Here is a 27314-nt window from a genome sequence, read left to right on the forward strand (position 1 = left end):
GGAACCGGTCGGACAGGTAGCGAGCTTGTTGACACCGTTATGTTGCAGGGCGCATGCTCACTTCCAAGTTTCCTGGTGCCTTTTCTATTCCACCTTATGAAACTTTTTCCCCGGCGTGGTCTCACGCGCGATTTAAGGCATAGGTGTCGCCGAGCCCGGAGGCTGCGAGTCACCCGGAGTGAGGGGAGAGGTCGGGGCATCGCGGCGGGGGGTGCAGGAAGAGGGCAAGCAAGGCGGGAAGGTGGGCTCGGGACTCCGGGAACCGGGGGATCCAGGCGCCTCCACCGCCACTAGCGGGGAGCAGCGGGGAGCAGCTGAGAGGAGGGGGCCGCAGTCGGGAGAGGGGATCCCACCATGCCCAAAGTCTTTCTGGTGAAGAGGAGGAGCCCGGGAGTCTCGGTCCGCAGCTGGGATGAGCTCCCGGATGACAAAAGGGCAGACACCTACATCCCAGGTGAGGAGCGTGGGGGCCCGGCCTGGGTGCGGGGCTCCCGGATGGGGGCAGGGTGACCGCGGCCCTCCTGCTCGCGATCAGGGCTGACGTTCCTACCCCTTCCCCCTCTCGACTGGGGTCGTGGGGGTTCTTGCGGGAGGGGGAATCGAGGACCAGGCTGGGAAACCTGGGACGCTCGGTGCTTTCTCCCTGGACAGGGCTAATTGCCTGGCGGCGGGACCGTTGGCTGCAGCGCGGGCAGAGGTGGCCCTGGAAGGGGGTGAGGGGTATTGAGGGTTTCTTTGCCCCCTATGTCCTCTAAGCCGCACGTGAAGGTCCGCTAACCTCTCTGGAGCGAGGCAAGGCGAGGGCACACCCGCCTCCGCGGGCGCGAGAGGAAACTTGGCGCGCGGGGTTTTCCGCGGCGCATGGCCCTTGGTGCTTCGTGGGCGCCGGGGTGGCCTGAGGACCGGTCTCCCGGCACCCTAAGTTAGTTCGAGGGGCCGATCGCCGGGCTGACTCGTCTACCCTCGGGACGTCGCCCACTTGGCGAGGTGCCCAGGTCCGGGGCGGGGCGGTGGCACCGCCCGCAGGTCAAACTGCCGTGGGCGCCCGGGCGTGACGCCGCGTGTGGTTGAGTGTCGGGGTGCGGCCCCCTTCCTCCGCAGTGAGCCTGGGCTGTCTGCTCCCCGACCCCCCCGAGGACTGCCGCAGCGACGGCGGCAGTAGCAGCGGTTGCAGCAGCAGCAGCAGTAGCAGCGCCGGGGAGCCCGGAGGCACCGAGAGCAGCTCGTCCCCGCGCGCGCCGGAGCCTGAAACTCCAGAGCTCCACGACGCCGAAGGCCCCGATGGACACCTGGCAGCGATGCAGCGCCCGGTTGCCAGGTCAAAAATCAAGGTAGGGTGTCGACTCTGCCCCCGCCGCCACCTGCACCACGCCCTGGCGTCCGGCCCCGGAGCCCCGGCGCCCCTCCCTGCCGCGCCCGCCCGCGCACGGGGGCCCAGGCGCCGCACGCCGGCCGTCACTCCTGCACCTGCCCCTGGGCGGCAGCCAGGCTCCGCGCGACCTGTCCTCTGTGCCACAGTGCCCGGGCTGCCAGCATCTTAAGCGGATCCAGCCCCCAGGGTGGTGGCCCTGTCTGACACTGGCAGTGGCCCAGCTACGCGGGTTCAGATGCCCACCTTGTCTCCAAGGCCAGACTATTAATTAGGTGACCCAAGATGTCGGGTAGAGAAGGAGCGCGACCCGATATCTTAGACGTGATGCCCTCTGGGACGCAGTCCTTGGCACCTCGAGGTCCTGAGAGTTTTGTTTCCCTCCTTGTTTTTTGGGACACAGCCTCGCAGTCACCGCTATTCCCAGTGCCCTGGTGGTGGAGCCTGTTAGACGGGAAGCTGGTTGTGCAGGGCACTGTAGATTTGCCTTTTCTCTCAAATCTTCAAGAATTAAATTAGTGGGTAAAAGATGAAAGGGTTCACCTGCAGATTTTTTTTTTAACGTTCCTACCCTAGTGGGTTGGAATGTGCCCCTCAAAAGCTATAGAAGGCAACGTCTTATCTGGATGGCCATCAGCGCTTTGTTGGGTGGAACTTCCATGACCACCTGTTCAAAGGTATCCGCTACCCCCAGGATTAAGGAATCCTGTCCCGCTGACTCACGGCCAGCTAGAGGGGGAGGGGAGGCGGCGTGATTTTTGCATAAACCCTAGGTCCTAGCCTGGCCGGCTATAGTGCCACCTTGTACACAGTGAGCTATAATTCTAGGGTGCTTCAGAGTATCGGCTATCCAAGTTCCCAGGCCGATGCAGGGAGGGAAGGGTGAGCCCAAGGGTTAGGCTGGGGATAAAGAAAGCAGCCATTTCTTTCCCCAGGGTAGGCCGGGAAGCATTTGGTTCTGAATTAGGATTTGAGGCCGGAGCGCCGGAAAGACTTGAGGATTGAGGATGCTGCGAGCTGGGGGGGGGGGGGGGGGGGTGGAGGGAGGCGGACTATACTTCTCAGAGTGCGCCGAGGTTTAGGGTGAGTGGTCCGGAGGCTTTGGGGCCAGGCGGGGTTAAGTGAGAGGGAAAAGTTTCCCTGAAGCGGACAACTCTTGCGTTTTGGGAAATTCTACAAAGTGCCCCACTTGCATATTTATCTCCAGACTAGAAAGACAATTGTATGGTTGTTTGGGGAAGGAGAGTAGTTAGTTAGTTTACCCCTCCTCCATCGCCATCTCGGAAAAGTGAGAAGCCAGTCTCATGAGATTTTGGAAGACCTCTTTTCTGCCTGGGGCAGGCACAAGTGTTGGAATTTTGGATTAAGGGAGTCAATAAACCCGTCATTTCCAAGATAAATTGCCTCTGTGGTGGGGGAAGGACTTGGGCATATTTGCAGACCGTTAACAGGCAACCTGCTTCCCTCACTTTTCTATTTCCTAGGGAGTTTTTATTCATTGAAAGCGGTCGGGTTCCTACCCTTCCTTTCTAGGCCAGCACTGGAGACATTTTGGTATTAGGATTGCCAAAGCCTCTGGAAATATCTGCCCTGGTATGGACAGTTTTCAAATGACTGATCAAATTGCCCATCTCTTAGCACAGTGTGTGACTACTTCACTGGGATCAGAACTCAAAGAATTTCCTCTAAGAATTAGTTTCTTAGCCTGGTGGGGTGGCCCATGCCTTTAGTCGCAACACTCAGACGGCAGAGGCAGATGGATCTCTGAGTTACAGGCCAGCCTGGTCTATATCGTGGAGTTCCAAGCCAGAGAGGGCTTCATAGAACGAACCTGTTTCAAACAAACAAACAAGCAAACAAACAAACAACAAAAAAAGATTTTTTTTTTTGACTGAAAGAGGAAGAAAGCCATTCAAGAATGAGAATGATCGTCCCCACCTTCCATGTTAGACAAGCACCGTATAACTAAGTTGCAGCCCCAGCCATGTGTACAGTTTTAATGACTTGAAGACACACATTGGGCAGTGGGCTTGTAGGACCAAAGAAAGGGCAGGTTTGAGCCTGTGCCCTACCCAGAGAGGAAAAAGAAAACCACAATAAAACATCCAGCAGCATACGTTATGTCTGCTGTGTGCAAGACAGCCAAGATATAAAACACTCGTATTCCAGCGTGTACCTTCCAGAACACGCTAGCAGTAGTGGTTATGAGTATATGGACTGCATTTATAAGTTCTGCAGAACTGTGCAAGGTTGGGATTTTTCATTGTTCTGGGCTCCGGTTTCCTTACCTGTAAAATGAAGATATTCATGCTCTCTGCCTAATGAGCAAAGGGTGCAATGCAGTGTATGCTCGCTCGCTCACCGTGGATGGATGGGGAGACACCTGCAGCACCTCTGTAGAGGAGAATGAGGACCAAACAGGAAACGCCAGCAAAGATGTCGTTGCTGAGCTGGGAAGGGTTTCTGATATGGATTCGAGGGCTGTGGAAATGAGGGGGGACTGCTTTTAGGGTGATGCGGGCTGAGCCCTGTGCTTGAGTAAGGAATCAATGTTCTGGGGAGCAAAGGACAGGAAATGTGCCGGTTAGGATCAGGGACAAGTTGGCAGCATGGAGCTGGAAGTGAAGCCTAGGAAAAGACGAGAGCGGTCGGAGGGTCAAGCCAAGAAGAGGGTTCCTATGCGGGCAGAGGAGCAGCTTTTGAAGGCTTCTGAGGAGGGAAGACTGGGAACATCTTACTCCTCAAAGCCACTGTGTGAGTTAAATGAATAAGCAAAGTGGGAAGCCCTTAGCACTCTTGTGCCCTCACTGACTGCCCCACAGGAAGTCATCTGACAGCCCCAAGGTGAAGTTTTTATTATTGCGGTGCTGTGCACCGGGCACCTGGTAGTGTTGGCTGTGCTGAGCGGTCTAAGCAGAAGGCTTGGAACCAGGCTGGGAAGGTGGAGCTCATCCCTGCCTGTCTGACCTTTCATTGCGAGCTTTTGGGGCGGGTTGTGACGTGATCTCTTTAAGACTAAGGATTCTGTAATTAAAAAAAAAAAAACAAGTTGTGGTGGGGAGATGCATCCGTTTTGGGGTTCCAGTCAAGGACCTCATTTGCAGATCCCTAACTGTGGGCTAGACAAACCCTGGGCATACAGGTGCCCTCTGTCTCTAAGTCTTACCCCAAACAAAAGTCTAGAGTGAACTTGGTGAGTTGACTCACTGTGGCTGGCAGGACCCTGGTGCAAGTAGGGACTAGCAGGCGAATTTCTGTTCTCACCCCATCCTAATCTGTTCTCTTTTGGCCTTCCCCTCCCTTGTGAGTTCCACAGAAATATAGCCAGGGCTGGTGGCACACGCCTTTGATCTCAGCATTGGAGGCAGAGGCAGGCGGATCTTTGTGGGTTCAAAGGCACCCTGGTCTACATATGCAATTCCAGGTCAGCCAGGGCTATAGAGTGAGACCTTGTCTCAATAAAAAAAAGAAAAAGTATTCCATCTTTCATTTGGCTCTCTAGTGGGTGGTGACAGTATGTGTCAAATGTGTGCCCTTTTTTCCTATCAACTTTAAGAGTTTCAAAGACAAAAATTTCTGTCACTTCGTCCCTGCCCGTCCTTACTGGCTTCTGTCACTCACCTTCCCATATAAGACTTTGAAGCAGTTTTCAGATATACTACAGTCATGTTCTACATAACTACGGGCCATACATAGAACTGTGGCCCTGTGAGATTATAATGCTGCGTGACGTCTTAGCCGGCTCAGCTTGTGTAAATACACTCTGTAATGTCCATGCCATGGCAAAATTGCCTAAGCAGGCTTTTCTCGGAATGGGTCCATCATTAAGCAATGGCTGACTGTATTTCAATTATAAGTGCTTCCAAATGTGCCCCAATCACACCCACTTGAATTATGTGTTCACATTGTTAAATGGCTTGTAAATGCCTACTCGCCTCCTCCCGTTTGTTTAATCAGGTCCGTGTAATGTCCACACGCTGTGATTGACATTTGGCATGGCCTTTAGTTGCTTTTAATTTACATGCCTTTTCCTCCCCATTTTTATGTACTTGCAAGTTAATTGTTGGAGCAAGGGGTCTTTTGCTTTGTAGAGGTCCCAGCAGTCTGGATTTTGCTCAATTAGTCACCTTGGGCATTTCTCAGTCTCCGTTAACTTCAAATGGATTTTAGGGATAAGGGTGCACCATCCAGCAGGACAGTCCTTGTTAAATGTAGCTTAAGTCACATAGGATTAAAAGAGAAAGTCCTTAGTGCTGCTGAATTGGCCAGTTCTGGGTAGAGATTTCCCATCATAGAAAGCTGCATGGGACAGCACCGCTCTGTATGCTTAATCAGTTATTTGGTTTTGGCTTGAACATGTCACTGTGTGTGTGAGAAGGTGAAGGGCTGGGTTCCATAAACAGGCAATGCATGTTTGTTACCTTTCTGGGATGGTAGGAGCTGTTGATGCTTAGGGCATAAATATTTTGGCATTGCAAAATAGTGATATTCCAGTTCTGTTCATCTGTTAGCTGTAGCCGACATTGACCTTGAGGCCTTGCGCATGCTAATCACATACCTTCCCATTGAGTCACACCCTAAGAGACCTCCAGAAGAGGTCTTTGCTTTGTTTGGTTTTTAGGTTTTTCGAGACGGGTTTCTCTGTGTAGCTTTGCCTGTCCTGGAACTAGCTCTGTAAACCCGGCTGGTCTCGAACTCACAGAGATGGGTCTGCCTCTGCCTCCCAAGTGCTGAAACCAAAGGCGTGCACCACCACCACCCGGAAGAAGGCAGTTTTCCCTCACATTCTGTTTGGTTTTATAGGGTTAGTATATTAGGACAGTCAGATGAATACTTGATCCCTGTTTGGTGTGATTGTGCACACCTATAGTCCCAGCACCCAGGCTATCCATAATCCCAGCACCTGGGAAGCTGAATGCAGTAGTCTCTGGCGAGCCAAGCTGTGTAATCACATAATTATGTTTATGTGTGTGTGTGTGTGTATACACACACACACACACACATACATACATATCTAGATAGATAGATAGATCACACATCTAGATAGATAGATACATAGATACATAGATACATAGATCACGCATCTAGATAGATAGATAGATACATAGATAGATACATAGATACATAGATCACGCATCTAGATAGATAGATAGATACATAGATAGATACATAGATCACGCATCTAGATAGATAGATAGATAGATAGATAGATAGATAGATAGATAGATAGATAGATAGATATGGGCGTGATGGTACACTTCTTTAACCCCAGCATTTAAGAGGCTGGCAAATCTATGTGAATTCAAGGCCAAGGCCAGCCTGGTGTACTTAGTGAGTTCTAGGACAGCCAGAGCTACACAGTGAGACCCTGTCTTAAAAAAAGAAAAAGTAATAACAAAACCAAAAAACAAAGAAAACCCAACAATGTTGGGTTGATTTCCTTTATGTTGATTTCCTTTATGAATGAAGGTCATCAACTGATTGACAAATTCTTCAGTGTCTTTTTTTGTTTCTAAGTAGCTTTGGAGCCTGTCTTGGAACTCACTTTGTTGACAAGGCTTGACCTTGAATTTATGAAGATCCTCCAGTCTCTGAGTGCTGGGATTAAAGGCGTTACACCACCACTGCCCCCTGAAGTGAGGCACGGTTTCTCTGTGCAACTGCTGTTGTCCTAGAACTCACTCTGTAAACCAGGCTGGCCTTGAACTCATAGAGATCCGCCTGCCTCTGCCTCTGCCTGTGCTACTACCGCCCGGCTTCTTCAGTGATCTTAATTAGTTATTTCTTAACAATTGCTTTGATCCATATTTCTGTTTAGTTTGTATATGTGTGCATGCCTTGGCCCACTCTGAGAGACAGTTCTCTCCTGTTAGATGGGTCCTGAGCTTGAACTCAGGACCTCAGGCTTGGGAGAAAGCACCTCTGCCAGCTGAGCCATCTTGTTGATGTTCTCTCTCTCTTTCCCTCTCTTTTAATTAATGAGTGTTCATAATTCTGGGTTTCATAAAGGTATTTTCATGTTAATTATTAATCATTTCTAAATATTATTTTGAATCATACATTTAAATAGTTAAAACTATCGTTGTACTTTTAGCTGGACAGTGGTGGTGCACACCTTTAATCCCAGCACTCGGGAGGGGAGGCAGAGGCAGGTGGATCTCAGTGAGTTTGAGGACAGCCAGGGCTACACAGAGAAACCATATCTTGAAAAAAACAAGAAAACGGTTTACTTTTTATAAGAGAAAGAAAACTGCATGTAGGTAGAACCGCTGCCTGTCCTGTCTCCCTGGACTTCTGAACATCTTCCTGGCTGCACATTTGGCCAACCAAACTCCTCTTTAAGATTAGACTCATGCCAGGAATATGGCCTTCTGGACTTGTATCCTCAGTGCTCAGTTAAGTGAATGACCCATAGGAGAACACCAGCCTACAGAAACAAAAATACAGACCTGGAAGAAAGAAGGCCATGACACCTAGACAGGAGTTGTGTCATATGCAGGGAATATAGCAAGCAAGAAGAAAAGGGAGGTATGAAGAAATGCTTGGTAAACTCAGTGGGAGTGGGAAAGGGAGAAATAGAGAAATATGAATGAATGAATGAGCCAATTGGAGTCAGTGCTGGGACTTCAAATCAGGGCATCAGACATGCTAAGCAGAGACACATATACCTCTAGCCTCTGCCACAGTTTTAAATCTGAATGCAGATGAAGTGGATTGTTATTATTGGAAGAGACCTTGCAGGTTTAGTTGCAGAAAACAGAATCCGTTGAAGCTATTTTAATAAAGAATGGGTAATTACACGGCACTAAATGAACTAGGGACGTAGAACTCCCAGGAATGACTCAGAAGCCTACAATACAGAACCGAACCACTGAGGCAGCTGCTGGGTTAGTGTTCACTCTTCTGCCCCACCCCCACTGCCCAACTCCCTGCAATTTGATGTGTTTGCTAATAATCCAGGGTCGGCTACTTCGTTCCTGCCTACCTCTGCTCAGTTAACTCGGGGCCTAATCCACATCATTTCAGAGTTGTGTAGTTGATAGACCCCAACTTAAGCTTCAAGTCCTAGGTTCGAGGGAGTTTTGGAAAAGGAGTTTGTAACCTTGCAGTAGAAGAAGGCTAGCGAAAGGGAGTTGGTGTACATATTGAGAGTAGCCATTCGGAGGCTGTACTGTGGGGACTCTTGTTCAGGGGAAGAACTGTAGAACCCGGAGAGTTTTCACTAAGTTCCTGATAGTTGCTAGTGGCAGTGACAGCCATCATTTCGGTCTTACAGTAGGGCCTTGCCATAGTCGACATGTCGCTTGGATGCTTGAGCTATTATTTGAGTCATAGGTTAAGGAATATGAAGCTATTCTTCATGTGATATGAGATAAGAAATAAGGATTCATGGCCAGCACCATATCCTTGTCTTGAGGAAGATGTAGGCACAGAATTTGGGGGGAACAGACATTCAAAGTCTTAATTTAGCATTTATAAACCATGTATCCACAGGTCAGTCCTATATCCTTGTGTCTTGTTTTTGTTTGTTTGTTTGTTTGTTCCTAGACAGGGTTTCCCTTAGTAGCCCTGACTGTCCTAAAACTCACTCTGTAGACCAGGCTGGCCCTGAACCTACAGAGATCCGATGCCTACCTCTGCCTCCCAAGTACTAGGATTAAAGCTGTCTAGCACCAGTGCCCGGCAAGTCTTGGTTTCTTATTTATTCACGAGTCTGGCTTACTGATTTATTTATTTTTATTTATGTGTATGCGTGCCTGTGTGAGTTTATGTGCATGATGTGTGTGCAGGTGCCCACAAAGGTCAGAAGAGGACGCAGTATCATCTGGTACTGGAGTTGTAGACAGTTTGTAGGCGCTAGGAACTGAACCTTGGGTTTCTGCAAGAGCGGTAAGTGCTCTTGATGGCTGGATCATCTCATCTCTCTGGCTCCACTTCCATTCCCTTTATCATCGTGTCCTTTGAGGAGGTGCTCCATTCTGTCATGTGCAGAAGTTGAGGAGCCTTAGGTAATGAATGGTACACGAACCCCGGATTCCCAAAGGAGTTGGAGCGATGTACTTAGCATGTTTTGAACAGGCAGGTATAGCTGACACACATGACAATGGAAATCTTGTCCAAATGGCCACCAGAAAGTATCCGTGGACTCAGGATTCTCTGGTGGATACAGGAGCATTAATTTAGTGGCCTGGTCAGTGGAAGCATCCCAAGAACATAAAGGGCTGTTCCCTTCTGGGTAGGTTTTCCCTTAGAAGTTTGGCAGGCAATGATCTTAGACACCTGGGAAGCTGGTCATTCCAGCTCGGGTCCTGCCTCCCTGGATGCTGCTGACACTTCAGGCAGCCCTTACATAATGACTGGTTTGTTATGGGTTGATTTTGTTGTTGTTGTTTTTGTATTTTGTTTTGTTTTTGGCCACAGAGGCCTGCTTTTTAGAACTTAGTTGGAATTTGGCTTCTTTTATTAGATGAAAGCTGAGATCCAGCAGAGAACAGGGCTGTGAGCAGAGACAAGCCAAGTCCTAGGCTTGGCGAATCGCTCATCCCCTCTTTATCTTGCTCTGAATTAATTTCCAGGCTGATGTCATTTCCCAGCCTCTGTGGCAGTTTCTCTACTTCACTAATAAGCCTTGGCAAAGCGTTGACTTCAGATAAGGTGAGGCTGGGTAGATTTGCAGAAGATCCTCTTCCCGGAGACCCGATACAGCACCTAGTAGTTACATGCATTAATAACTTCCATTTCAGACACAAGCAGGGGGCTGGAGGGCTGGCTCAGTTGTTGAGAGCACTCATTGCTCTTGCAGAGGACCCAGGTTCAGTTCCTAGCATCCACAAAGTGACTTCTAACTTCTATGACTCCAGTTCCAGGGCATGTGATGCCCTTTTCTGTATTCTTCAAGAGTACCAGACACACACGCGGGCAAAACATTAATAAACATAGACTGAAAAAATTAAATCTAAAAATGTTTTAAAATAATTAAATCCTTCAATTTCAAGCAGAGATAGAGAAAAAAGTAGGCGGAGTCAGTCAGAAGCCATGTAGCTGCTGCAGGAGACAGACGCTGGATGGAATTTACCGGTAGGCTGCAACCACGTGGCGATACACAGATTAATAGAAATGGGTTAATTTAAGATATAAGAGCTAGCCAATAAGAAGCATGAGCTAATGGGCCAAGCAATGTTGTAATAATGATTAAATAAAATAAAATAATTAAATCCTTTAAAAGAACAAATGATGCCGACCCTGAGGGGAACAGAGTCTGTGCCATCTTGTACATCTCTGGAGTCAGATTCTACCATAAGGCAGGAAAGAAGACTGCTGGCCACAGCTTTTTGGTTTGTTTGGTTTTTGTTTATTTGTTTGTGTTTTGAGACAGGGTTTCTCTGTGTAACAGCCTTGGCTGTCCCGGAACTAGCTCTTGTAGACCAGACTGACCTCAAACTCACAGAGACCCTCTTGTCTCTGCCTCCTGAGTGCTGGGGTTGAAGGCTTCCACCACCACGGCCCAGCTAGCTGCAGAATGTTGGGTGAAGGACTCAGGGCTTATGGCTCACACTAAAGGAGAATTCTTTCTCTCCTGTCAGAGAGAGCAAAATTGAAAAGCAGATTAAGGAACAGGGAATTTTGACCAGTTATCTTTGCGTGTGCATGTTTTCTTGCCATGGTTAAAAAGTGTGTGCATTGGGGGCAGAGCGGTGTCAGGAAATGTCTTGCATGAGTTGGTTGGTCCTTCTTCCACCATTCACCCTGTGGATTACAGGGGTCAAACTCAGAAATCATCAACTTGAGTGCAGCATCATTATCCGCTGGACCGGCCCCCTCACCTGCCCTCAGATACTTTCGGTTTAGTGTTTGGAACTGCCTTAAGTGTAGCAAGACTTACTTTTGCTGCTGTTTTTTTAAAAAATAAGTAGCTTTCTTCTCTTTAATTCTTTAATTTACTCCCAAGAGGCAAATGGCATTATTCATATTTTGTGGGTGACAAACTTAAGGTGGAGAGAAGTTAAATTGCTTGCTTACAATCTTGGGTTGTAGGAAGGAAAGAGCGAGTTGAATTTGGGAAGCCGGGAAACTGGCTCTGCTCTTAGCTTCTCACACTCCTGAGGAGACTGTGTGGTACCTCTTAGTAAGTTTGCATGTAGAGGAACTGATCTGGGGTTTTGGTTTTTCAGGACAGGGTTTCTCTCTGTAGCCCTGGCTGTCCTGGAACTCACTGTCTAGATCAGGCTGGCCTTGAACTCAGAAAGCCCTCAACTCTGCCTCCCAAGGGCTGGGATTGCACCACGCCTGTCCTTATCTAAGGTATTAAATGGCATTTCATGTCACACAGATGGTCAGAGCTAAAGATCTATTCAATCTCTTGGCATTTCTTGCCTCTCTATGGTTGTTTGTTGTGCATTTGTGGGGGTGGTGCAAGCTTGCTCACCTATGTGTGGGTGCAGCCTGTGGAGGTCAGAGAAAAACCCCGGGTGTCATCTTCAGAGATGCTGTCTCTCTGCTCTGACTGTGCTGAAGGCCACCAGCTAGGCGAGACTGGAATCTCTCTCTCTGTGCTGGAGGCCACCAGCCAGGCGAGGCTGGAATCCTGCTCTCTTGTCTCCCCAGCTCTGGGATTCGGCCATATTCCACGGCATCTGTCGTGTTCAGGCGTTTTGAGGCTCTAACTCAAGTCTCTGTGCTCGTCAGCACTTCGCTCACTGAGCTAGCTCCCCCCCCCCCCCCCGCCTCCACCGCAGTCATTTTATAATTAACGTGGTTAAGATGTAATTTTGGTCTAAGTTTTGGTTCATGATGTAACTTTGGCATATTACCTGTAGAGCCAAGTAAAAAAATCAGAGTGGCTGCTCTGCTTTGAACATCGAGGAGAGAGAATGTTAGTTGTAAACCTGTGGGAGCATAAGAAAGATGGCCCAGACAGCAGACGCAGGACCTGGGGAGGGAGGACTGGTCCAGGACTCAGTCGTGTCTGCTGTGTCGTACAGCCCATCCTGGGAGCGGGGATGCAGGTGCGTGATAACAATGGTTTTTTTTTTTTGTGTGTGTGTGTGTGTGTGTGTGTGTGTGTGTTTTAAGACAGAGTTTCTCTGTAGCTTTGGAGCCTGTCCTGGAACTAGCTCTTGTAGACCAGGCTGGCCTCAAACTCACAGAGATCCGCCTGTCTCTGCCTCCTGAGTGCTAGGATTAAAGGTGTGCGCCACCGCCGCCCAGCAAACAATGGGTTCTTGATGTACAAAGATTCTACGTTCCATCTCCATTTCCAAAGTTAACAAGGAAAAAAATGCAAGCAGTGTGCCAAAGCTGATATTCTGGAAGAAAATATGTTGTTGGTTTTTAGGATTTTATTTTCATTTATTTGTTTTTTTAAATGTATTTATTTTATATGTATAGGAATTTTGCTTGTGTGGCTGGCTGTGTACCATGTGAGTGCCTGGTACCCATATAGACCGGGAGAAGGCCTTGGATTCCCTGAGATTGGAGTTACACACAGTTGTGAGCCACTATGTGGGTGCTTGAGATTGGACCCAAGTCCTCTGGAAGAGCAGCCAGTGCTCTTAACCACCAAGCCATCTCTCCGGTCAATTTATTTTCAATTATGTGCATATGGGGATCGTGTGCACGTGAGTGCGGGTACCCTCAGGCCAGAAGACAGGGTCAGATGCCCTGGAGCTGGAATTATACGTGGTTGTGAGTCACCTGTCAAGCATGAGTACTGGAAACTGAACTCAGGTCCTCTGCAAAAGCAGTGTGTGTTCTTAACTGCTGAGCCATCGCTCCAGCCCACTGTTACTGTTTTAGTTAATCCATTTCTTCTGTGCATGCAAGTAAACCCAAATTGAGGAGCTAAAATAATGCATATCCTATTTTGTTTCTTTCTCTCTTTCTTTTTTTGGGGGGTTTGTTTTTCGAGACAGGGTTCCTCTGTAGCTTTGGATTAAAGGCGGGCGCCACCGCCACCCAGCCGTCTATCCTATTTTCTGTCTCTGTGGAATGGCTGGGTCGTTCTTGTTGGCTTTCTCTGGAGGCTGCAGACGTCCCTGCTGGGCTGCTTAGTACTTTGTACATTTATTTTGACGCCCATACTAATAGACATAGCGTCCAGTCTCTTGCTATTTATCATAGACCAAATTTTAAAGCACCACACCTGAAATACACCTACAAGCCAAATACCCCTTCCCTTATGAGAGGTGGTACAATCTGGCAGAAACTAGTTATTGACAGTGATCCTTAGCCAATTGTCTCTGTCTCTTTACTTATTTGTTTTATGTGTAAGAGTGTTTTGCTACATGTATGTACATAGATCATGTGTGTGCCTGGTGCTCATGGAGGTCAGAAGAAGGTATTAGATTCCCCTGGCACTGGTGTTACAGACAGTGTGAGTCACCATGTGGGTGCTGGGACCATCCTCCAGGAGAACAACCGGTGCTCTTAACATCTCTGAGGCATCTCTCCAGCCCTTCCATTCATTCATTCATTCATTCATTCATTCATTCATTTTTGAGACAGGGTCTCCCTTTGTAGCCTTGACTGTCCTGGAGCTCACTGTGTAGACTAAGCTGGCCTTGAACTCACAGAGATCCGCCTGCCTCTGCTTCCCCGCGAGCTACAGATGAATAAAGAAGTGTCCCTCTTGCTTGTGGAGTAGATGCTACCCATTGGGTCCCCAGGGTGGACACTGCCCTTTTCCACACTCCTGTGACTGCTTTCCCAGGCCCTGGCAGCTCACACTGAACCAGACCGATGGTTATATTCCACCATTTTCATATCTCCCCTCTCTTCTCTGCTTGGCCACAGGACTTGGTTTCTCTGCCACCCTCTCTCTCCCGTGGTGTTCCACATTCCAGCAACTATGGCATCTTTTTGGGAAGCCACTTTGGCAGTGCTTTGATCGTAGGGCCCATCAGTCACTTCAGTGTTAATGCAGACACTGGCTCCGAGCCAGAGAGAATGAACAGGAGAGGAAGCAGCCTAGGAAAGCCTGTCCTGGCATCCTACGAACTCCCTGCATCCTGAGGTTGCTCCCGGCTGCCCAGCACACTAGGTATTGCCCTTGGGCATGGAGGACTAGGAGGCAGCGGTGTGAGTGGACACGGGCTTTCTGTCCTCAAGGCCTTGAATGGAGGAGTCCGCATGAACTCTTCAGAAGTGTAAATGTAATATGCTATTTGGAATGAAGTGGAACGAAGTCCAGGCAGCTCTCTATACCCAGGGCTTCTACATCCTGTGGATTCAACCCATTTGAAAAGAACACAGTGTCCGTGCCAAGATCTTTTTCTTGTCTTTTGTCCCTATTCCTTAAATAGTACAGCCTAACACTAGTCACATAAAGTTTATGTTGGTACAAAGTTCTATAGACATCTGTTTAGGTCATGTAGATGTAGATGGGTTGATACCCAAAGCCATAGTGTTTTATATCAGGGCCTGAGCACCCGAAGGATTTAGTGTCTGCACAGGATCCTGCTCCCCATCTCCGTGTCAAGGGATGACTGATCTCTAAGGACTAGTGCCCAGCCTCATTTCTCTTTCCTCTTCCTTCCCCTCCACTAACTCCCTCATTTATTTGTTTGTTTGTTTATTTAATGCAGGTTTCTCTGTGTAGCCCTGGCTATCCTAGAATTCATTCTGTGACCAGGCTGGCCTCGAACTCAGAGATCAGCCTGTCTCTGCCACCCAGATGCTAGGATTAAAGGTGTGCACCACCACCACCCAGCTATTTCTTTATTTTGGTAGTACTAGGGCCGGAGCGCAGGACCAGCACGTCCAGGTGAGTGCCTGATGCCGAACTGCACCTCCAGTCCTTGGGCTTCTTACAAACAGTTCTGGCAGAACAGCGGGACCATCTCCAGGGTCTCCGCTGGTGGCACATCTGACTTTAGAGCACATCAGATCTGGTGTTTCACATCACATCGATGGTCAGTCCGGTGTTTGTCCAGGGAGACAGCAGAGGTGGCTTGAGAGAATCCTGTGCTGGGGGTGGAGGACAGGCTGGAGGCTGGAATACAGTTGTAATCACAACTGATGATAAATCTCTAGAATCCTGGCCAAGTCACTTTCCCAAGTGATGGTTTTATTTGTGCACTGTTTGGGTATCTGGACCTGGGCATGGCCCAGCTAGGCAGTTTTCATCTGAATGGCATTGTCTGGGACCACTCGGTTAGGTAGTGGTGACCCTGGGTTGGATTGGAAGGTGCATAGCTAGCACCATGGTGCCCCCTGCATGGGTCTCTGGCTCTCCACATGGCTAACCTGGCCTCCGTCGGCTTCAGACATGGAGGCTGGCTTTTGAGAAGGAGGCAGTGAAGCTACCAGGTGTCCCGTATCCCAGAATTAGCACATCATTTCTGCTCTCTGTTTAGTCATGAGCCCTGCCCTGGTTCAGGAGAAGAGAAATCATCTCCACCCTTCCTCTATTCCTTTTTCAAAATTTGAATTGCATTTATTTATTGTGTGTGTGTTGGGGGGGGGGGGGTGCTACGGCGTGTGACAGCTTGCAGGAGCTGGCTCTCTACCTTCGCTGTGTTGGTCCCAGGGATTAAATTCAGGTCATCAGTCTTTGTCACCACGGTTGGCAGCAAGTGCCTTTCCTCACTCAGCCACCTCTCCGGTCCTGGTTCTCTTTCTTGGAGTCTGAACCAGTACTCAGAGGCACAGAGAAAATAGCTGACGGTGTCTGTCTTTGGGAGCCATTGTCAACAGGACCCAGACCCTTTCCTTCTGTTCTCCATCCTAAGCATTTGTTTCTCCCTCGTGGTGCAGGTGGCTGCTGGGGCTGTAACTACTGGGAACCTTGCTTCTCCCTTAAGGGGACGTCTTTTTCATCAGTCAGATGATCACATGTCCGTGTCTTGTTGAAAGGCTGCTGTAACATGCCTTTAATCCCAGCACTCAGAAGGCAGAGGCAGTCAGGTCTCTGTGAGTTCAAGGCCAGCCTGGTCTACAGAGAGTGCTTCAAGACAGCCAGGGCTACACAGAGAGACTCTGTCTCAAAAAACAACAAAAGGCTGCTGTAAGACAGTGCAGAGATAGAAAGGAAGGATGCTGTGCCAAACCATTTCCCAGTACCGGCGTCTTCACACCTTTCTCAACGCTGAGCCTGCTTGCACTTAGAGGGAGCAGGAGCCATAGGCAGGCTCGACCTAGATGGAGCATGTCTGGTTTCCCAGATGAGCCCCCTGTGATCTCACGTACTCGCTCTCTCTGCTCCCAGTTTACCACAGGCCTGTGCAATGACTCCGTGATTCACAACTGTGACCTGTGTGGCAAGAGCTTCCGCCTGCAGCGCATGCTCAACCGTCACCTCAAGTGCCACAACCAGGTAAAGAAGCACCTGTGCACCTTCTGCGGCAAGGGCTTCAATGATACCTTCGACCTGAAGAGGCACGTTCGCACACATACAGGTGAGGCTGCGCACGCGACTTATTCACTTCTGGTTCCTTTGTCGTCCATCCATCCGTGTCACGTGTCTGTCCGTGTGACCTCACCTGCCAGTCTTGTCACCTGTCGCAGGCAGGCCACCTCTCATGGCCTGGTTTTGCTCCTGGAAGGATGGGCACGATGTCCAGGTTTGAGGGAGACACAGAAAGTCTCTACTGTAACGCAGCCCCCTTAGTCTGACTGCAGAATGGGATGCTTGGGACCGGCTTCAAATATTTTGTGCCTCCTTCTTGACTCTTGCTTTATTATTGTCATTGGTTTGATTTTGGTTTTTTAAGGTAAGGCTTTGTCACGTGACCTGGCCTTGAATTCTCCAACCTCCTTCCTGGGCTTTCCAAGTGCCAGGAGCACGCACCGCTGTGCCTGGCTAACCTCTTGAAGTAAGCCTGATCCAGGGCTCCTGATCCTCCTGAGGCAGCGGAACAGCTGCCCTGAGCTTCCTGTTGGGGCAGGCATTTTCCTGGGGGCCTCTTCCTTGGCTTCCCAACTTTTTTTGTTTTTCTTCTTCTTCTTTTATTTTTTTTTTTAATGTAAGGGATAGAACCTAAAGCCTTGCGCATGCTAAGCAAGCACTCCACCACTGAGCTACACTGAGCCCATTTTCCAATTCACGCAGTCCGGATTTGAGGCCTCCTCTTGTGTGTTTCAGAGAGTCTGGGGGATGACTTTTTGCCTCGGTTGCAAACCTGCTGATTGGTCACAAGCTACATTAGTTTATCTTAGGCACATCTGGCCTCTAGGCTTCTCCCCTTGAGGCCCAGTCTGTACCTTTGGTCCAGTAAGTCCTGGAGGAAAATTACAAGGATGCCACTTCTGCTCAAAATTCTGCAACTCCAGGTAGAGTAGATACAGGTGTCTCCAGGTAGAGTAGATGCAGCCATCTTCAGGTAGAGTAGATGCAGGCGTCTCCAGGTAGAGTAGATACGGCGTCTCCAGGTAGAGTAGATGCAGGCGTCTCCAGGTAGAGTAGATACAACATCTCCAGGTAGAGTAGAGGCAGCCATCTCCATTTCATATGAGGTCTCTCACTATATGGGTCTTGTCATCAAATCTCCATCAATGCCATCCCATCCCTTCCTTCTTTCTTTCTTTCTTTCTTTCTTTCTTTCTTTCTTTCTTTCTTTCTTTTTTTGGTTCCATTTTACAAAATAGGGTTTCTCTGTGTGTAGCTTTGGCTGTCCTAGAATTTGCTTTGTAGACCAGTCTGGCCTAGAACTCAGAGATCTGCCTGCTTCTAGTGCTGGGATTAAAGACGTGTGCCACCGTACCTGGCTATACTTTTTCTTTAAAAAAAAACAATTATTTTTCTAAACTGAACTTTTCATTGAAATGAGATATCTAGCCAGGTAGTGGTGGCTGTGGTGGTGATGTACTCCTTTAATGCCAGTACTTGGGAGGCAGAGGCAGGTGGATCTCTGAGTTGAGGCCAGCCTGGCCTACAGAGCAAGTTCCAGGGTAACCAGGACTACACGGAGAAACCTTGTCTTGAAAAAAATAAAACAAACAAACAAACAAAAAAACAAATAAATTACATGTCCAGAAAAATGCACAAATTACAGGTCCCTAGATCTAGATGCATGCAATTAAAATAAAGTTTAAAAAAAAATCAGAGTATTTCCAGCTTTAGAGGTCATTACCCTCTCACCTGCTTCCCTCCAAGGGAGTCACTGTCATGACTTCTAACGAGTATATGACCGGTTTTTAGCTTGAAGACATAAATGGGATCTGTACCCCTTTGAATCTGGCTCCAGGCCTTTTTCAGGCTCTAAAGGCCAATTTATTTATTTATACATACTGGAAATTGAATCCAGGGCCCTGAACATACTGGGCAATTGCGCTAACACTGAGCTGTAATCCCAGCCGGTTTTAACTTTTTTATTTTGAGAAGGTTCTCACTAAGCTGATCAGACTGGCCTTGAACTCACTGAATAGCCCTGATCAGTCTTGAACCAGCAGCTCTAGTGATTGACAGGTACCTCCAGAAGTGGAAATACGGGGCCGTACCAGTCTGGACCACAGCCACTGGTTCGGTGTGGCTGCTGAGCCCCTGCCTTGGGACTAGTAACAATTAGATGTGGTTTAAGACTCTAGATTTTGAAGACTTAATATGAAAAACAATCTCAATTTTGAAGTTTAAAATGATTCACTGAAGAAGGTAATCTCTTTAGTCCCAGTACTCAGGGCGCAGAGGCAGGAGCATCTTAGTGAGTTCTAGTTCTGGGCAGGCAACGGTGGTGCTAGGGGCTGGAAGAGGAGGCCGGGTCTGTGACTGTCTCCTGGGCTTTACCATCAGCATGACTTCACGACAAAAACGACGTTGGAAAGTTCTCAAGTGTGTTAGTTCATGTGATCCAATCTCACTGGCTCCAAAAGATCATCCTGGGATTTAGTGGGAACTTGGTCCTTGCCTTTGGATGAGCTGCAAACATCATAGTTTGGCTAACTGACTATTCTAAGTGTATTTAGGTCATAAACAAAGATACAGGCACTCAGCACAAACACAGCAGGCAGCTGAGTGAGGGATATGTTTGCATGGAGTCCAAAAGGACCAAGCCTTAGCATTGTAAAAACCTGGCTAGAATCCTAGGAACCTCCATGAGAGAATGGTTAGCAATGTTAAGTTCAGCAAAGACAGGAGTGGGCCGTAGCGCTAACCTTGCCTCTCACCCGCCACCGACTGCATGACCTCTCATCCCGGGAGCTGGGAGGGTGTCCAAGGAAAGACTCGGAGTACAAAGGAAACTTTCTGAGAAAGGTTCAGGGAAACGAGCCTGAAAATGTCTTATGTTAATATGCAAACAGATGAAAGAAAGGATTGGGAATCCTTATTTGGGGTATGAGGTCACCAGGTAACCACAGGGTTCTTTGTCCCTGACCGTTTCTGTCTCTCGGTGGTCAGTGTGTATGTCCGGAGTAGGGAGTGAGGATGTGGTGTCATTGAAATAAACCCAGTGATGCCGAGGAAAACTTCCATAGCATTAAAAAAAAAAAGTGTTGGTAGCTGGCTATAGTGCTACATGCCTATAATCACTAGGGAGGCGAAGAAAGGATTGAAGCTGCAGGCCAGCCTGGGCTACAAAATTAATTCTAGACAAGCAACAAACAACCCCCCCCCAAAAAAACAAACAAACCAGAATTAACAACAGAAAGCAGTAATGAGTGGCAGTTTTCATTCTATAGAGTCTTGAGTCCTGCGCCCTGGAAGCTGTTCTGTATTAAAACGATGTTTGAAATTAGGGTTCCTGGGAGGAACTTGTTGAGACTGGGAAAGAGAAAAGTGTGTTGGCCTCAGCCCTATCTCAGAGGACTCTGGGGTTTGGGGGATACCTCAGTGATGTCCGGTGCACGGGTTTGTGGAGGATCTTTCTGTACCCATTTCAATCAAACAAAAACAAAAAAGAAATACTGAAAACATTTTATTCCCGGCGTTGGGAAAGTTAGTTGCTAGTGCTCAATCCTTGGAGAAGGGGACACCCAGGAACTGTTAGCGGCCAGCTCACATGGCCACTGGGGTTAGGCATCAGCCCAAGAAGTTGATCTGGGTGAGGAGCCAACACTATCTTCTGTATGCTTGACAGAGATGATTGCTTTCGTCCAGTATCAGGGACAGGGTTACAGGACAGACTCACCTACATCAAGACAGATAGAGAGCCCCGAGCATTAAAAGAACAAAATACACCTATTCAGTTCACAGCCTGAGAAAAACGCCACAGATCTGCTTTGTCGAGCCTTCTTTTGAATGCTCTACACTTAGGCCAGCTAGGTTACTTCTAAGAATGGCTGCCTGTTGGCAAACATGGTTTGTTGGGGGGAGAGAGATCTGTGTATTTGAGTGAGCAATTCGTGCCAGCCCTTGCACTCACTGCACCACCTGCCTTCAGCTACACTGCTCAGTGTGGTTTGAGAACCAGCAGCACCAGGGAGCTTGTGGGCGCACAAACTGATGCCTCAAGGTGCCAGTTTGTTGTTCGGATACAGTATTTATTGAAGGTATTTTATTTTTCTATTTGGTAAAATGAATGTTTATGCGGCTGAAGACTTCAGATGGCATAAAAGGCTATAGCAAGTCAGCTCCCAGAAGTGGCTGATAATGCCACGCACATCAGTGGGGTTCTGCCAAGTCTTGGAGGGAGGGTTGGTTGGGCCTGGGAAAATAATAACTCACATTTCTCAAGGTGTGGTGGTTCATGCCTGTAATCCCAGCACTCAGAGGCTAAGGCAGGAGGATTACTGACATTTAATGTCACACTGAGTGTTTTTCTTGTAGAGGACCTGGGTTCAGTTCCCAGCACCCACACAGTAGCACATTTTTTTTTTGTTTGTTTTTGAGACAGGTTCTCACCATGTAATTCTGACTGATCTAGAACATACTGTGTAGACCAGGCTAGCCTCAAACTCCCAAGATGTTCACAGTTATCTTCAATTGTACAGTGAGTTTGAGGCCAACCTGGGCTACAGGAAAAAAGGAAAAAGAACCTTGAACCTCCAGATGAAGTAAGAGGTTCATGCCTTTCCTGTGGACTGAGTTCCATAGAGAGAACCTGAGGAATTCCAATTTGAGGTCAGGTCTGGGGAGGGGCTGCCCACAGGACAGGGGGCCCTCTTACCTTATCTTACATCAGGGGCTCCATTGAGAGAGGCCAGAAGGCAAACAAACCGCAGCCTGACTCAAGCGGAGAAGACAATGGTGTCTTTGTCTGGAGCCTTAGGAGAAGGATTGACTGGATTGGGAAAAATGCAGATCAGAAGTCTAAGGCAGGGCTGCTAGCTGAGGAAGCTCGGAATCCGCTCCCCAGCAGCCCCAGCTCGCCTGTGGAATTGCCTCCCCAACGGTTTCATTTTTAGTTTAACTTACATTTTTTTTTTTAGCCGAAAAGATAATATATTTGTATGGGGGAAATTGAAAATAAGATTTTTAAAAAGCCAGCCTCCAGACAGCCCTAGTTGCTTTCCGAAAGCGATCTGCCGTTTGTCTTCTCTCCGGGGCGCTTCTAAGGCGCGCAGCTACTGTCAGGGGAACTAGACCTCGGGCCTTGCTTGATGTCTGCATGGTGGGTGTGCCTTATTCCTTTTCATCACTGTCCATTTAATACAGAATCATGACAGAATTTCCACCACAGAGGCACAGTCCTTTTCTTGCTTCCATTTTCAGGTTGTCTTCATCCCTCTCCCCCCACCTCCGCCTTCTGTTTTGTTTTATTCTGACAATGCCACCATGATTTTTCTTTCTTTTTTTTTTTTCCTTTGGTTTTTTGAGACAGGGTTTCTCTGTGTAGCAGCCCTGGCTGTCCTGGAACTTGCTCTTATAGACCAGGCTGGCTTCGAACTCACAGAGATCTGCCTGCCTCTACCTCCCGAGTGCTGGGATTAAAGGCGTGCGCCACCACCGCCCAGCCCACCATGATTTTTCTTGTACATCCTTTGCCCACCAGTGCGAGTCTATCTCTGAGGTAGCTTCCCTCAAGTGAACTTACTAGGCCAAAGGTCAGGAACATTCTGGGTTTATGGACATTGCCTGCTTACCTTGCTGGGAGGCCGCCCGCAATGTCTCCTCCCACAGGGAGGCTGGTAGCAAAGCTTCTTGTTGGAGTTGACAGTTGGATCAAAGTCAGGAAAGGAGCGCTTGACCTGAGAAAGGGAAGCAGACAGAAAGTTCCGGTACTGAGGGATTTACCTGGAGATGTGGAATATGAGCTCATCTTAGGGTCGGGAATAAACAACTCAAAACTCTGTTAACCCCCCCCCCCCAAAAGAACTTTTTTTTAAAACTCGGTAATAAAGGCCTAGAATACAGAATTCAAAAGATCGTCAGTGAGGGACATCCTGTTAGTCACGTAGGGACCACATTTTTTAAAATCCTTTTTTCTTGTTGTGAAATGCATAATACATAAAAAAGGGTGTCATTGAAAGACAAAGGCTAAACATTTAGGGATGTGCAGCTGATTCCTGCACGGCTTGTTTCCACTGCTGCATTGCTGGATTCTAAACACTGGGGTCGTATCTGAATTCACCAGGTTCCGTGCCTGGGATAGGTCAATTCATCCTTAGACCAGCCATCCCTGGGTGTGAGTGCTGTCTGCATCTTGTGGGTGAGGAGACGGAGCTGTGGAGGGGTTAACAGGTTGACCGTGGACTCCGTTAATGAGTGGCAGACACACAGTGCCTGGCTTTTCAATGGCCTTGGACTTTGGAACTCAGGTAGGTGTCAGTAGGTTAATTACGTCTGGCAACAGATGGCGCTTTCAGTTCCCAGCCTGTTCTGACGAAGACAAGATTGGCTTTTGCTAGACAGAGAACGAGCCAGGTGTCACTGTTAGGGGAGGGGAGCTTAGTATAGACCCCCACCCCCCCACTTACACAAATCCACCTTCATTCCCTTGAAGGAGTTGGAAACAGCAGTGTTCCAGGAGTGAGGAGCTAATTCCCAAGCCCTGGAAGGAGCTCTTTTGACAAGGCATCTGTCTGTAGGAATGAGATTCCAGGGTCCGAAGAGGAAGCAGGAACATTGGTGCAGGGATCAGTTTTATAAGGGGATCAGTTTTATAAGGTGGACGTGTCATAATGAGAGCTATTATGGTCTGTCTCCTTCTGTGTCTACATCACGAGGCACCCAGCCTCGAAATCAGGTTCAGCGCCTACACTGTACCCTCTTGGAAAAAACCTCCTAGTCAGTCCCTTTCTTTGCTGACCAGGTGTTGCAGGACCCCCAAAATCTCCTAACCCTGGCTTCTCAGCCCTTGCTGGGTGCTCTGCCCATAGGAGATATGTGCAGACTGTGTTAAATTCTATGGGAAAAGTGATGGGGTTCTGCAGGAAGATGGAACTGGGGATCCCCGTGTGAAGAGACACAAGTGACTCCTAAGGACACTCTGCCTCCTGAGTGCTGGGACTAAAGACATGTGCCACCACCGACTGGCTTTTTTTTTTTTTTTTTTAAGTAGAAAGTGGACCATTTGAGAGAGGAAAGCAATGGGGAAGGATGAAAAGTAGATGATAGTGTTGGGTGTGAATAGGATCAAAGTAATCTTATTTATTTGTGGAACAATCATTTATTTACTTGTGTGTGTGTGTGTGTGTGTGTGTGTGTGTGTGTGGTGTTTTTTGGAGGGGATGTTTTGTCTGCACATATGTCTGTGTAGTGTAGATCACAGGCCTGTTCTTATGGAGGCCAGGAGTGGGTGTCAGATATCCTGTGTATGTGGGACCCGAACCTGGGGCCTCTGGATGAACAGTCACTTCTCTAAGTTACTGAGCCATCTCTCCAGTGCTTGAAAAGATCATAATGAGCCAGGTGGTGATGATGCATGCCTTTAATCCCAGCATTCGGGAGGCAGAGGCAGACAGAGATATGTGAGTTCAAGGCCAGCCTGGTCTACAGAGTGAGTTCCCAGACAAGCTCCAAAGCTACAGAGAAACCCTGACTCAGAAAAGAAAAGATCCTAATGGAGGTCAAGTGTCATTGACGCTCACCTTTAGTCCCAGCCCTCAGGAGGCAGAGGCAGAGGCCGGTGGACCTCTGTGAGTTCCGGGCCAACCGGGGTGATAGGGGGAGCCCTATCAGCAACAACAACAAAGGCCAAATTTCTCAGCTCTGCCCCAGTGAGAATCGGGAGTCTGCTTTTTGTTTGGTCTTTGAGACAGCTTCTCACCCCAAGTGCTAGCGCTACAGGCTTGCAGCGCCCCACTGGCCTAGCGTATTCTTTCTGGTGGTTGGTGAGGACTTATGCTGTACTGCCCCAAGCACCCCTCTTACCTCAGACTAAACCCAGCCCTAGCTGGGTCTGAAGAGAATTGTAGGAGTCTGTGAACCTACTCGCGCAGTCTTGGCTGTAGAGTCTCCTAGGAAACTGAGAAGTCCTTGTTCAGACCATGTGCAGAGCCATTAAATACATTTTAAAATAGATATAGTAATATGTACCTGTACCTTTGTATTCCTAATTTTGTATAAAGCTTGAACAATCATAAGAAGCTCTTGACTGGACTAGAAGAGACGTGTATGAGGTAAGGAAGGCCTTTTCAGAGTTTTGTAAAAATGTTTGTTTGTTTGTTTGTTTATTATTGAGACCTGGCTTATCTAGTCATGTGACTTGGGTTGGCCTTGAGCTCCAGATCCTTCTGTCTCCACCTCCCAAGTACTGAGATAGGCATTGGCTTCTGAACCTGATTTTAATTTTAAATTTAAATGTCTCCCTACCCCTGTCTGATGGGATCTCCCTTATAGAGTAGCCCGGGCACCTCACGCTCTAACTGGGATTGCAGGCCACCACTGCATACACCATTTCATTTGAAGACAAAACTGAGACAATTTATGTGTGAGTACAAACATGTAGTGGCCAGAGGTAGGCCAATGACACCAGGTGTCCTCTATCCCTTCTCTCTCTCTCTCTCTCTCTCTCTCTCTCTCTCTCTCATGTGTGTGTGTGTGTGTGTGCCTGCTTGCACTTGCCACCATGTGAATTTGGAGGTCACAGGACAATTTATGGGAGCCAGTTCTTCTGTCACGTGTCCAAACTGAGATAGTCAGCCTTGGTGGCTAACTACTTTAGCCAATCACTGTGCACCTACCTTCCACAGACCCCCTTTCTGAGAAAGGGTCTCTCACTTGGCTTGGAACTTGCCAGTGAAGCTAGGATGGCTGGCCAATCAGTGCCAGGGATTCACTCATCATGCATGGATTTCTAGAAACCACAGACAGGGTTTCCTAGTAGCCCAGACTGGCCTTGAACTCACAGATAATCTGTTTGCTTCTGCCTCTGAGTGCTGGGATTGATTGGCTGGGATTACAATGGGTGTACGCCATTGTAAATGAATGGCATTTGCACTTAGCATGACTACTAAGTTCCGAGCAAATGAGAAATGTTTCAGATTTCTTTCCCTCCCACTATATTATTGTTATATTAAGACTTCTTCTAAAGGCCAGAGTTTTAACATTAATCAAATGGAGTTCCTTTGAACCTGTCAGCCGCCACACCCATCTCTTGCTTTGTAAATACAGGTTCTAGGGATGGAGCTCAGATCTTGGGCTTGCTTACAAAGCAAGCGCTTTACCAGCTAAGTTATCTGTCACCCCAGTCACCTCCCGCTAGCTCATTTCATCTACTATGCTCTGCACCGTCTCCAGTGACGCCCAGCACAAAGCACCCTGCTTGCCTTTCTCCCTTTTGTGTCTTTCTCCATTGCCTAACCTGTGCTTCCCAGGATGACCTCTCCAATAAACTTAATCTAGGATCTTTGTCTCAGGGTCTGTTTCCAGGAAAACCCACCGTACTTAAAACATCGTGGGGACTGGAGAGATGGCTCAGAAGTTAAGAGCACTGGCTGCTCTTCCAGAGGTCCTGAGTTCAATTCCCAGCAACCGCAAGGTGGCTCGCAACCATGGAATCTGATGCCATGTAGGCATACATGCACGTAGAGCACTCGTATACATAAAATACATAAATAAATCTTAAGAAAAAGACAAAAATTAAGTCATTTACATAATTTGCCTTGCCACTGAAAGATGAAGCCATTAAGGCAGATGAGTGGGAAAAATGTAACTCTTTCTCCCAGAGTCCAAGTGTTGGGTTCTGCCTTATTGGCCCCCACCTGAGTTAGGTTTGTTCGTCTCGATGCCAGGACCCTTGTAGAAGGTTCTGGCCCCACTTTCCTCACATTGTCAATGATCTTGGTCATGGGAAACTTTAATGGCTTCATAGGAGGGTCGCTTGGGCTTGGCCCCGACCAGCTGGTGATGTGTCTGCCTCTCATCCTTGCAGGCATCCGCCCCTACAAATGTGATGTGTGTTTCAAAGCCTTCACCCAGCGATGCTCCTTGGAGTCCCACCTGAAGAAGATCCACGGCGTGCAGCAGCAGTATGCCTACAAGCAGCGTCGGGACAAACTCTATGTGTGTGAGGAGTGCGGCTACACGGGCCCCACCCAGGAGGACCTGTATCTGCACGTGAACAGTGCCCATCCAGGTAGCACGTTTCTCAAAAAGACTTCCAAAAAGTTGGCGGCCCTTCTGCAGAACAAGCTGACGTCCCCGCTGCAGGAGAATTCCACCCTGAGTGAGGAGGAGGAGAAAAAGTGAAGAGCAAGAGAAAGTGGAGGAGAGATGCCCAGTGCCATGTTTACTCGGACTTTCGGTTCTGAGGTGTACCTCTCCTCGGCCCCGCCGGTTCTTTTTAGTGACAAATACTCAGTCCACCTCTCTTTTCTTTTGGGACATCAATGGTAAGATGCATCCCAAAGTTGTCACTCGTTCTGCCACAACAGGCCCTGTACCGTGTTTCTGTTTTCTTGGTGGCTGAGATCACGTACGGGTTCTTTTGTGTGTGTGTGTGTGTGTGTGTGTGTGTCTATGTTACTTGTATTTTTTTTTCTAATGGAATTCTCAGACATGAATAGAGGGGTGTTCTTAAAGAGACCATCATCTTATGGTGCCTTGAAACGCTACTCAAGCAAGGAAAATGTATATTCTTCTGAAAGAGTTTACAGAAACTATTTTAATAAATGAACTGTTCGTGTGAAA

At 48.2% G+C, this 27314-nt stretch overlaps 1 protein-coding gene and 1 long non-coding RNA gene across 2 annotated transcripts; one reads left to right on the forward strand and one right to left on the reverse strand.

The window, feature by feature from the left end:
- The first annotated feature begins 57 nt into the window (after positions 1-57).
- Positions 58-27314, forward strand: Ovol2 (ovo like zinc finger 2). Its single transcript, XM_048455490.3, has 4 exons — positions 58-454; positions 1102-1331; positions 16575-16764; positions 26557-27314. The coding sequence occupies exons 1-4, from the start codon at positions 355-357 to the stop codon at positions 26871-26873; spliced, it is 837 nt and encodes a 278-aa protein (XP_048311447.2). The 5' UTR covers positions 58-354; the 3' UTR covers positions 26874-27314.
- Positions 20205-23631, reverse strand: LOC125413815 (uncharacterized). Its single transcript, XR_007236060.2, has 4 exons — positions 23159-23631; positions 22325-22429; positions 21409-21522; positions 20205-20430 (listed from the first exon to the last, which is right to left on the reverse strand). It is a non-coding gene; the product is annotated as an uncharacterized LOC125413815 (long non-coding RNA).

The sequence above is a fragment of the Myodes glareolus genome, chromosome 10, assembly GCF_982192425.1.
Source record: "Myodes glareolus chromosome 10, mMyoGla1.1, whole genome shotgun sequence".
In the NCBI taxonomy this organism is placed as follows: Eukaryota; Metazoa; Chordata; class Mammalia; order Rodentia; family Cricetidae; genus Myodes; species Myodes glareolus.

What these genes read in the sequence shown, in the direction of transcription:
- Ovol2 (XM_048455490.3), top strand. Translation starts at nt 355, where the DNA reads ATGCCCAAAGTCTTTCTGGTGAAGAGGAGGAGCCCGGGAGTCTCGGTC. An exon ending in TTGCCAGGTCAAAAATCAAG is followed by an intron (nt 1,332 to 16,574) that starts GTAGGGTGTCGA and finishes CTCTGCTCCCAG; the next exon opens with TTTACCACAGGCCTGTGCAA. An exon ending in GCACGTTCGCACACATACAG is followed by an intron (nt 16,765 to 26,556) that starts GTGAGGCTGCGC and finishes TCATCCTTGCAG; the next exon opens with GCATCCGCCCCTACAAATGT.